Source organism: Podarcis melisellensis, assembly GCF_964234715.1.
Source record: "Podarcis melisellensis genome assembly, chromosome: 5".
In the NCBI taxonomy this organism is placed as follows: Eukaryota; Metazoa; Chordata; class Lepidosauria; order Squamata; family Lacertidae; genus Podarcis; species Podarcis melisellensis.
Genome location: NC_138537.1, coordinates 3,277,850 through 3,290,144, shown reverse-complemented (window position 1 = coordinate 3,290,144; position 12,295 = coordinate 3,277,850). Strand labels below are relative to the sequence as shown.

General features: G+C 48.9%; 1 protein-coding gene across 3 annotated transcripts in view; it reads right to left on the bottom strand.

Annotated features, from left to right (window-relative positions):
* MASP1 (MBL associated serine protease 1) overlaps positions 1–12,295 on the bottom strand; it is a 105,978-nt gene that overhangs the window by 19,928 nt on the left and 73,755 nt on the right. For 2 of the 3 annotated variants that reach the window (XM_081910992.1, XM_081910989.1), the window contains exon 10: positions 6,517–6,591. In XM_081910992.1, coding sequence (XP_081767118.1) covers positions 6,517–6,591 — 75 coding nt within the window. Of the gene's footprint in view, positions 1–4,791; positions 5,113–6,516; positions 6,592–12,295 lie in introns of those variants that run through there. The other variant, XM_081910990.1, reaches the window with a different exon arrangement.

Here is a 12,295-nt window from a genome sequence, read left to right as displayed (position 1 = left end):
GGGAGTCATTCTGGACTCACAGCTGTCCATGGAGGCACAGGTCAATTCTGTGTCCAGGGCAGCCATCTACCAGCTCCATCTGGTACGCAGGCTGAGACCCTCCCTGCCCACGGACTGTCTCACCAGAATGTTGCATGCTCTGGCTATCTCCCGCTCGAACTACTGCAATGCGCTCTATGTGGGGCTACCTTTGAAGGTGACCCGGAAATTGCAATTAACTGGGAGTGGCCGCTGGGACCACATAACACCGGTCTTGAGAGATCTGCATTGGCTCTCAGTACGTTTCCGAGCACAATTCAAAGTGCTGACCTTGAAAGTCCTAAACGGCCTCGGTCCTGTATACCTGAAGGAGCGTCTTCACCCCCATCGTTCTGCCCGGACGCTGAGATCCAGCGCTGAGGGCCTTCTGGTGGTTCCCTCATTGCGAGAAGTGAGGTTACAGGGAACCAGGCAGAGGGCCTTCTCGGTAGTGGCGCCCGCCCTGTGGAACACCCTCCCTTCAGGTGTGAAGGAAATAAGCAGCTATCTTATCTTTAGAAGACATCTGAAGGCAGCCCTGTTTAGGGACGTTTTTGATATTTAATGCTGTATTGTTTTTAACACTCGATTGGAAGCCACCCAGAGTGGCTGGGGAAACTCAGCCAGATGGGCAGGTTTAAATAATAAATGATGATGATGATGATGGAAGGGACCCTGAAGGTCACCCCTGCAATACAGGAATCTCAACTAGAGTTGTGTTTGAATCCTGCTCTTGGGGTCCCCTTCATCCTGACCCAGCAGGCTCTTCTTACATAGTTCTGTGGCGGGGAATGGAGGCATCTGAACAACTCTCATCTCCCTTAACAAGCTGCAGTTCCCAGGATTCTCGACCGATTCAGAGAATCACAGGATTGCAATGTTTAAAGCAGTACGATGCCACTTTAAATGCCCGATGCAGATATGTACAGAAGCTTCCCTCAAGGAGACCCGTGGCATAATCTACAGGCAATGATGCCCTGGCACACCCTGGTGCTGTCCATCATTGCACCCTCAGAGATCCGGAATACCTTTGCGGGGCAGGAAAGCAAGTGGCGGATCTCCCCACCAGCATGCACGGTGAAGGGAGGCAGCCAGCTGTGCCAGTCGCTAGCCGGCCAGGACAACTTGCCCGCTCTCCGGAGGTGTCCAGGGCTGGCAACGAAACAGAAGGCAGGCCGGTCAGGCGGATGTTGCCAGCATCTCTTGGGAAAGGAGGAAGGATTCTTTTGGAGCGCCAACGCCTTCCGGGATTTCGACGGAGGCCGGTGTGGTCGGCGGGTCAGAGGGCCAGGCGTCATCCCAACATCATAGCATGCATAGCCTGAGAGAGCAAGCCAGACCTCTGATTCGCCTGGCACTGCCCATATCTGCCAGGACTGGGAGCCCCACTGGCAAGGCATGCCCCACTGATTCAGCCCACATGCTGGGTGGGAGGAAGGCATCAGAAAGTCCTGAATTGGGGCATTTGGGGAAGTGGGGTGTGGAGTGGGGCTGGACCAGTGCAAGAGTGGGCATAGGCAAGTGTACCGTTTTTCGCTCCATAAGATGCACTTTTCCCCTCCTAAAAAGTACCGTATTTTTCGCTCTATAAGACACACCAGACCACAAGACGCACCTAGTTTTTGGAGGAGGAAAACAAGAAAAAAAATATTCTGAATCTCAGAAGCCAGAACAGCAAGAGGGATCACTGCGCAGTGAAAGCAACAATCCCTCTTGCTGTTCTGGCTTCTGGGATAGCTGCGCAGCCTGCATTTGCTCCATAAGATGCACACACATTTCCCCTTACTTTTTAGGAGGGAAAAAGTGAGTCTTATAGAGCAAAAAATACGGTAAGGGGAAATGTGTGTGTGTCTTATGGAGCAAATGCAGGGGGGAGGCAGGCAGGAAAAGCCCCCAAGCTCCTCGCGGCTCTTGCGGGCTTTTCCCCAGGAGGGAGAAGGGACTGAGACGGCCAGTCAGTCCCTTCTCCCTCCTCGTAGAAAAGCCCGCAGGAGCCGCACACTCTTTAAAGGGTGCGCGTCTCCTGTGGGCTTTTGCGGGAGGTGGGGGAATTGCCATAGCTGCACGCAGCCTCTCCTGGCTGGAGAGGTTGCGCGTGGCTAAAGAGGAGGCCAAGACAGCCAGTGGGATGGATCCTGCTCGCTGTCTTGGCTTCTTTGCTCTTTGGGGCTGGGGAAAAAAATAATATTTCCCCCCTTTATTTCCCCCCTCTAAAAACTAGGTGCGCCTTATGGTCTGGTGCACCTTATGGAGCGAAAAATACGGTAATTTTCTCTGCTCGCCTCTTCTTCCCTGGCTGGCACAATTGGTAGGGTTGTGGAGGTGGAGGTGGCTATACCCCTCCTGCTGGCTGCCTACTAGGGTTTGGGATTGCCCATTTAGTACCCAAGCATAGTGGAATCCCATTATATTTGGGCATAACCATAGTGTCAAGAAATCATAGGTTCTGTGAAACCCTAGTTACATAAATGAGTGCAAACGACAAGCGCTGAATTTCTCAAGCGAAAGCTAAAATTGGATGGCAATCGACAAGCTGCCTCAGTTAACCGAAAAAAACCCCACCCATAGATGGGTGACAGCAGCATACACTGCAACACTTTAGCAAAACCCGAGCAGTGTGAAGAGCTTGATCTGGAGCTTTGTCTGTTGCAAACGCTTGCACATCAAGGGGCGAAACTGTCACGTGAGATCGACACAATGAGTTCTTTGTTCACTCAGGGCAGCTGCAGAACGGAAAAACACTTCACCTGTGAAATATCTGCTTGTCTTGCAACTGTGAAAGGCATAGGTGCGCAGCCAGAATAAACCACTGGTTATGCTAGATGAAAATCAAAATAAACTTTTGCATGGAGACAAAAATCAGCTCATTTTGAAGAGTGTGGTGCATGGGCAGCAGAGATCTCTGCACGTCCCAAGGTAGAACACCCTCATAGCAGAACTGTCACCTCTCCCCCCCTTCAACCACCCTTCCACACCCTTTGGAATCAGCAACACAAGGACATCATCTGGCAGCCTTCCTACTTTAATTTATATCGCACTGGAGTTAATTGAACAGCAGCCAAGAGTACTGAAATGCATTAAGTGTGTGTTTATTTGTTTTGCTTAACTGTCAGTAGGCAAAATTAGGGCTCTGCTAAAATGGAAACTGATTAAAGGGTTGGCAAGGGCAGAGAAAGCTTGACGGAAGGAGCTCTGCTAAAATGGCAGAGTAAGGGAAATTAATTAGAACATTGCCCCTCTATGCTCTTCATCAAGGACCGCCAGCCGTTTTTAGGCCTGGGAGCACATGTGGCTTGTTGAGCGAGAGCCATGGGTGTTGCCGCCACTCCTTCTGCTCACTTTCCTCCCCCCCTAGCCAAGATCATTCCCCCACCCAAGACACAGAAAGCAAGGCAGTGCACCCACAAAGAGTTCACTTTCCCAAGATATTTGGCAAAAGCTGGATGCAGTAGGATTCATCTGAGCCTTGAAAGGCATTTAGAGCAGAACGAGGAAGTGCAGAAAACTGCCACTCATCCAACTTCCAGCTCTATGGGTCTTTCAAGAGAGAAAAAGGTACCGTATTTTTCCATGCACAACACGCCCCCCCCCCGTGTATAAGACGACCCCTGTTTTTTGAGACCCCAAATTAAGGAAATGGGGGGAGATTGCCCAGAGTTGGTAAGGTTTTTTTTAGGGGGGCGGGACTGCTGATAATCGCTCACCCGCCTGACCGCCGGTGCCCATCACATGCATCGCCGGAGACACCAATATCATCTGCCCGCTCGCTGCCAGCAGCCACCAATCACTTGCCCAATCGCCGCAGACAATCTCCTGCTCGCGGCTGCCACCAATCGCCTTCAAATTGGCACTAGCCACTTGGTTTTTCGCCTACCTCGTAGCAAATCGTCACAACTTTGTTGGTATTGGCGGTTAGGCATTGGTATTGTTCTGTAGATGGAAGAGGGGAGGGAGTGCCATCACCTCCCCCACATATTGAAGGGTAGTCCGATAAAGGATTCTGGGGGGCGTGGCCCTATCCAAAGCCTATGGAGGTGAGGGCCTAAGGCACGCCCCCGAGCGGTGACCCTGGGGGAGTTCCTAGTTGATGTGCATCAGCAGGACTCCCCCTACTGGTGGTTAACCCTTCCCGGACTTCAAGCGAACAGGCTGAAGCCGGATTGTCGGTTAGGACCAATGCCTAAGCCAATACCGCTCATCACCGGTAACCAATAAAGTTGTGGCCATATTTAGCCCATTAAGCTTAAATATCTGTGTCATGTGTCTTTATTTCCACTGGGGGGAGGTGGGAACTCGCCACGCAACTGCTTTCGCCAACTCATGGCCAAAGGTGTAGTGTGTCTCTGTATGCAGTTTAAAGGCTTTGTGGGCATCAGGGGAAGACCTCAAAGAGATTACATGGCTGGGGGCGGGGGATGCGCTAAGAGGCAAGGGGGCTGCAGGGGGGCACAGGAGGTGTCAATGACTACCGCATTTTGATAAGCACAGTATCATCAGTTGTGTTGAATTACACCAGCTAAGTAGTTTTAACTGGATTATGAATAAATGTGAAATTAATTGTTCCTTTTTTAAAAAAAATATTGCATTATTATCTTGCCAAATCATTGTAATAATAATAATAATAATAATAATAATAATAATAATAATAATAATTTTTAAAGTAGGTTGGCACTGGGGATAAGTTTATGCAACCAAGTGAGTGGCGGACTAAAAATGTTTTGGAACCATTTTCTTAAATAGATGGAATGATTTTGGGTATTTGGCTTTCTTTTTTAAGTGGGAGAAAGCATGGTAAACAAACAGGCTAAAAATAGCGCAGCCCAAGCCAAGGCATGTTTACCCAGAAGGAAAACCCCGGTTGGTCCCAGTGGGTGCAGGATTGCAGCAGAAGCCATGACAAAGGGACAGGGCACTGCCAAAATGTTTATTCTGGCTGCGTGCAGAAGCCAGTGATCTGCTAGAGAAGAGAGAGGGGTATCCTAGTGACAGGCAACTGGCTTTCCACGGAGAGAGGAGCAAAGCGCAGAGATTTCTCAGCTCTTAGCCAACTTGCTCTGACCTCTGGAAAACTTTCCCTGGGACTTGCCAGCCCGCCTGGATTCCATCAGGACCAGAAGCAGACAGAAAAGAGCATGTTTAAAAAACAGTCAGTCTTTTAAAAGGGGGCAGGGAATGGAAGCTTGTACAATGCAGTTACTAGAACACCCTGAAAGCTAAAAAAAAACCACTTTTAAAAGATGTGTGTCCCCCTGTTCGACTTTGTATCTTGGTGGGTATGAACCTGGAACAGAGGAACCTGACAAATTTGGTTTCTCCCAATTCCTTGTTTTCCCCGTCTTAAATTTGGCTCTCCCATGTTCCCACATCAATTTGCAAATTTCTTTTTGCGCCTTTTGGTGCAAATCTCTCCTAATGTTTATGTGCAATTTTGCTCATCTTTTTTCAAAACAACTCTCCCCCCCCAAAATATGCATTTCTTTGCATGTCATTTTCATTCATATTTCCCTTGATGTGGACACTTCACCCTCCAGGTTATACATTTTTGGACCCATTAACTTGTCTGGAGAACTCTGTTGCAAAATTCGGAGAAGCATGTGTTTTGAAAGACGGCCGAGCTCTGCTTCTGCGTTGTTTTGGAAAGATCAAATTAGGTAATTTGCCTTTAAACGCAAATGGAATAATCTGATTTCTCCCTCCCTCGGCAAGCTCTCCCCAACCAATCCTGCCTGGCTGAGCTCTTGCAATCCTAGCCAGAATTAACACCAGCAACTGAGAAATCTGGGCAGATGCTCCTGGCTTAACCAGTGACAGGGGAGCTCATGGAGCTCTAAGCAGAGTTCATGTACTAGTGGCAGAACACATGCTTTGCACATGCAACCTGGTCCCAGGTTCAGTACTCCAGTTAAAAGGAACTTGGCTGGACACTGTTCTGCCCAGACACTGAGGTCCAGCGCCGAGGGCCTTCTGGTGGTTCCCTCACTATGAGAAGCCAAGTTACAGGGAACCAGGCAGAGGGCCTTCTCGGTAGTGGCACCCGCCCTGTGGAACGCCCTCCCACCAGATGTCAAAGAGAAAAACAACTACCAGACTTTTAGAAGACACCTGAAGGCAGCCCTGTTTAGGGAAGCTTTTAATGGTTAATAGGTTATTTTAGTGTTCTGTTGGAAGCTGCCCAGAGTGGCTAGGGAAACCCAGCCAGATGGGCGGGGTATAAATAATAAATTATGATGATGATGGCTGGCAGGATTTCCCCCCTAAAATCTGGAGAGGCGATGCTACTAGACAGGGCAGAATGTACCAATGATCTGCCCTGGGGTGAATTAGCATCATATGCCATATTTGCAACAAAAGCAGACCCCTCTTGCACCCCACTAATTCTGAGTTGGCCACACGAGGAGCTCTGCATAGTGTGAAAGGTTTGCATCTAAAACCAGAGGGTGAGCAGATTAAAGAAGCCAGCTGGCATGAAGGTTGCATTTCAGTGCAAAATCTAGGTACCTGGTTGACAAGACGGCAGGCGCGTTCCCAGCTCCGCACTTCTCCATAGCCCCCTGGCATCACACGTGTAGGTACCTGGGGAAGATCAAAGCACAGCTCTGGACAGGAATCATAGAATCATAGAATCATAGAGTTGGAAGAGACCCCCAAGGGCCATCGAGTCCAACCCCCTGCCAAGCAGGAAACACCATCAGAGCACTCCTGACATATGGTTGTCAAGCCTCTGCTTAAAGACCTCCAAAGAAGGAGACTCCGCCACACTCCTTGGCAGCAAATTCCACTGTCAAACAGCTCTTACTGTCAGGAAGTTCTTCCTAATGTTTAGGTGGAATCTTCTTTCTTGTAGTTTGGATCCATTGCTCCGTGTCCGCTTCTCTGGAGCAGCAGAAAACAACCTTTCTTCCTCCTCTATGTGACATCCTTTTATATATTTGAACATGGCTATCATATCACCCCTTAACCTCCTCTTCTCCAGGCTAAACATGCCCAGCTCCCTTAGCCGTTCCTCATAAGGCATCGTTTCCAGGCCTTTGACCATTTGGGTTGCCCTCCTCTGGACACGTTCCAGTTTGTCCGTGTCCTTCTTGAACTGTGGTGCCCAGAACTGGACACAGTACTCCAGGTGAGGTCTGACCAGAGCAGAATACAGTGGCACTATTACTTCCCTTGATCTAGATGCCATACTCCTAATGATGCAGCCCAGAATTGCATTGGCTTTTTTAGCTGCCGCGTCACACTGTTGGCTCGTGTCAAGTTTGTGGTCAACCAAGACTCCTAGATCCTTTTCACATGTACTGCTCTCAAGCCAGGTGTCACCCATCTTGTATTTGTGCGTCTCCTTTTTTTTGCCCAAGTGCAATACTTTACATTTCTCCCTGTTAAAATTCATCTTGTTTGTTTTGGCCCAGTTCTCTAATCTGTCAAGGTCGTTTTGAAGTGTGATCCTGTCCTCTGGGGACATACCACTAGGTGGTGCTGTCGTAATGTCTTACCGGTTTTCTTCAGTCTATAAGGAGAATTTGCTGGATCAGGCCAATAGCCCATCCAGTCCAGGATCCTGTTCTCCTGTGGAAAACCAGCAAGCAGGATCTGAGCAAGAGAGCATCTCTCCCCCTCCCGTGGTTCCCAGCAAGCCACTGGGATTCAGATGCATCCCTGCCTCCAACCGTGGACGCAGGGAAGAGCCATCATGGCTAGTAGACATCTGTGACGGACAGCAGAGCCAGACCAGAGTCTCCCCTGAAATTCCGCCTGAAGGCTGGAGCCTCTCTCTGATTGGCTGCAAAGTCAGCTGGCCACAGAAGGGGGAGGAGCAGCACTTTGGGGGAGAGAATAAAATGGGCCGTTTCTGAGGGAGAAGAGTTAGATAGGGCTAAGGGTCAGATTGAGAGATAGGGCTGGATTTGAGAAGAGATAGGGCTAAGGCGTCAGGTTGAGAGGGCTGGATTTGAAAAGAGACATAGGGCTAAGGGTCCAGTTAAGAGATAGGGCTGGATTTGAGACGTTAGACAGGGTTCAGGTTGAGAGAAAGGGCTGGATTTAAGAGGAGAGATAGGGCTAAGGGTCAGGTTGAGAGGTAGGGCTGGATTTGAGAAGAGATAGGGCTAAGGGTCAGGTTGAGAGATAGGGCTGGATTTGAGAAGAGATAGGGCTAAGGGTCAGGTTGAGAGGTAGGGCTGGATTTGAGAAGAGATAGGGCTAAGGGTCAGGTTGAGAGATAGGGCTGGATTTGAGAAGAGATAGGGCTAAGGGTCAGGTTGAGAGATAGGGCTGGATTTGAGAAGAGATAAAGCTAAGGGTCAGATTGAGAGATAGGGCCGGATTTGAGAAGAGACATAGGGCTAAGGGTCCAGTTAAGAGATAGGGCTGGATTTGAGATGAGATAGGGCTAAGGGTCAGGTTGAGAGATAGGGCTGGATTTGAGAAGAGACATAGGGCTAAGGGTCCAGTTAAGAGATAGGGCTGGATTTGAGACGTTAGACAGGGTTCAGGTTGAGAGATAGGGCTGGATTTAAGAGGAGAGATAGGGAGCAAGATAGGATTTGACTGAGGGAGAACTGGTTCTGAGTTAAGTTAAACACCCACACTGAGGAAAAAGCCTCTCAGCTTGGATAGGGAGACCGGGTTGAGGGTCTGGGGAAGGTATACAGAGAGGAGTGTTCTGGGAGAGCTGAGTCTGAGCTGGGAGAGGCGGATCCTGTGGGAATTCAGGCTTCCTGGGTCTCATCCTAGCCAGGAGGGGGAGAGTTCTTCTAGGTACAGAAGAATCGCAAGGGGTGAGGAGATCCTCTGGGTCTGTTATACCACTGGGAACCCCTCAGGAGTGGGATTGCTAAGAGAGCGGGTAACTGAGGAGAGGTGCCCCTCACTCACGAACCAAGGTATTAATCGGTGAAAGAAACTATGGTGTTAAAAGCGTTTAACTGTCATAACTCAGTAACAGAAACTGAAGTATAACGACTGATTTTGAGTAAAAAGAGGTGAAGAGAAGCTGTGACTGTAACACTGTGTTTAAACCTGAGATATCGTAGCGGTTCTCAACCTGTGGGTCCCCAGATGTTGTTGGACTACAACTCCCATCATCCCTGAGCTCTGGCCTGGCTAGCTAGGGGTGATGGGAGTTGCAGTTCAACAACATCTGGAGACCCACAGGTTCAGAAAGGCTGTTAGAGTCAGTCAAAGTCCATAAGTTCTACCTGAAAGACTACATTTCCTGACCCTCTTTGTTTCATTAAATTCTTTTTTGTATAATAAGCTTTTCCTGTTTGTTTGATCTTTTTTCTTTTTTGCCTGCGACTCTAATCATTATGTTTTCCCTCAGTAGAATGTCCCATGGTAAATTTGTAAAATTCCGTATTAATTGGCATACAATAAGGTGTGTGGGACGCGAGTGGCGCTGTGGGTTAAAACCACAGAGCCTAGGACTTGCCGATAAGAAGGTTGGCGGTTCGAATCCCTGTGACGGGGTGAGCTCCCGTTGCTTGGTCCCTGCTCCTGCCAACCTAGCAGTTCGAAAGCACGTCAAAGTGCAAGTAGATAAATAGGTACTGCTCCGGTGGGAAGGTAAACGGAGTTTCTGTTTCTGGTTCGCCAGAAGCGGCTTAGTCATGCTGGCCACATGACCCGGAAGCTGTACGCCGGCTCCCTCGGCCCATAAAGCGAGATGACCGCCGCAACCCCAGAGTCGGTGACGACTGGACCTAATGGTCAGGGGTCCCTTTACCTTTTTAAAGGTGTGTTCAACTATATTTAATAGGGGGCAGTTAGCAGGGTGAGTCTGCTGGATATCCATTGGTGAAAAGAGGTTGGATCTGCTACTGTTCCTCCATGAATTTCTTGAAAGCTCTTTTAAAGCCATTCAAGTTGGGGGCCACTACTGCCTCCTGTGGGAGGGAGTTCCACAGTTTAAATAAGTGTCGTGTGAAGAAGTCCTCTTTAAAATCTGCCCTAAATCAGATTGGGCAAAATATTCCTGCATTGCAGGGGTGGTGGACTAGATGGCCCTCATGGTCCCTTCCAACTCGGCCATTCTAGGGAACAGCTTGCACCTTAATATCAGCAAGACAAAGGAGATGGTGTTGGACTTTTGGAGGAAGAGAGGAGAACTAGCCCTGCTGTACATCGGGGAGAGAGAGTCTCTTCCTTTAAATTCCTAGGAGTTTATCTCAGTGAAGACCTCACATGGAAAATCAATACAACCCAGGTGGTTAAGAAAGCCCAACAGAGACTCCATTTTCTCAGAGTATTGTGAAAGAACAATGTCAACCAACATTTGATGTCTCCTTCTACCGGTCAAAAATAGAAAGTGTCCTTTCATACTGGTACGCTGGTTTGACATCAACTGATAGGAAGTGCCTACAGAAGGTGGTGAATCCAGCACAAGATATTATGGGCTGTCCCCTGAATCTGCTGGATGACATCGCGGAAGAACGTTGCCTCAGGAGAATGAGGAAAATTCTCTGGGATGATTCCCACTCTGGCTGGCACTTTCTTGATCTCCTGCCCTCAGGCAGAAGATATAGAAGCAGGATTAGTCGCACCAACAGGGTAAAGAACAGCTTCTATCCGTGCACTGTTAGGCTGCTGAATGAAAAGATAACAACAGGGCAACTGACTTTCGGGTCTGGTGGGTGTGCGTCAGTAAACGAGGGGAATTAAGACTAAGAGAGCTGAGTGGGGGGTGCTACTGTAATCTCACTGTATACAAATTGTACAAGTGACAATAAAGTATTTCAATCCAAGATTCTAAAATTCTATTCTCTTGATTGTTTTGGTTGCTCGCTTCTGAACCTTCTCCCAACCCTATAATCTCCTTTGTGAGGTGAGACGACCAGAACGCTACAAAATATTCCAAATGCAGTTGAGATCTATAGCCAGCGATGAAGAAGACTGCTGAGGGAGGGAAGGAATAGAGATGGGCTGGAAACTGGGGGGAACCTCTGTTTGAAAAAGAAGTCTTTGCGTGCAGCCATCCCCACTAGTAGCCATCGGTAGGCTTATCTTCCGTGACAACAAGAGATGTTTTAGGAGTGCAAGGAAGCAGCCCCAGGCAACAGGCCTGACACAGGATATTGCTAGGCAAAGGCACGGAGACAAAATCAATACTTTTGCAGCGCTGCTGTCAGAAGGGGAGGCTGGAATGTCCCTGAAGGGGAAGGAAGGTGATTTCCTAAGAATGCAATGCATGTCCTGCCTCTCCTCACACGAAGACCGAAGACAGGAGGAGAATTCTCAATGGTGGTTACAGTGGCTTCTGAGCCAGGGCCTGAATTCCGCCTGGCAGCGACATACGTATAAGCAAATCGAATGTGAGATGAGCTTGCTGCTCACTGGAACCGGAACCATTTTGAAAACAACTGGAAAACTGCACTGGGGATTTGAGTGTCGGTGACGACACTGGCGCTGACCAGTACATGCCTACAGAAGCCAGTTCAAAGTGAACTACTACACCAAAATGCTGCTGGATTCCCCCTCCTAGAGCTCCTCTCAGAACTGAACATATCTACTTAACATGTTGGCATTACCTTGCCGACAAAGGCACGTATAGTGAAAGCTATGGTTTTCCCAGTAGTGATGTATGGAAGTGAGAGCTGGACCATAAAGAAAGCTCATCGCTGAAGAATGGATGCTTTTGAATTATAGTGCTGGAGGAGATTCTTGAGAGTCCCATGGACTGCAGGAAGATCAAACCTATCCATTCTGAAGGAAATCAGCCCTGAGTGCTCACTGGAAGGACAGATACTGAAGCTGAGGCTCCAGTACTTTGGCCACCTCATGAGAAGAGAAGACTCCCTGGAAAAGACCCTGATGTTGGGAAAGATGGAGGGCACAAGGAGAAGGGGACAATGGAGGACGAGATGGTGGGACAGTGTTCTCGAAGCTACCAGCATGAGTTTTACCAAACTGCTGGAGGCAGTGGAAGACAGGAGTGCCTGGCGTGCTCTGGTCCAGGGGGTCACGAAGAGTCGGACACGACTAAACGACTAAACAACAACAAACTTAACATGCTCTTAAATCCCCACCCTCTGTTTGCCAGTGGCTATGAGCCACAACAGCTAGTGGAGCCTCCATGTACAGGGGCACTCTACCTGCAAATATTGGATAACCTATTGCGGACAAATATCCATCGTGGTCTGCTTGCGGGCTTCCTAGCGGCCTTTAGAAGGCAACTCTTGAGCACAGGCTCCTGGGCCAGCTACATTTCTTGACCATCTTACCAACTCTTTGTGGTCTTCTGTGAATGCTGCTTATCCCTTGTCCAGTCGCTGCTGCCCACCCA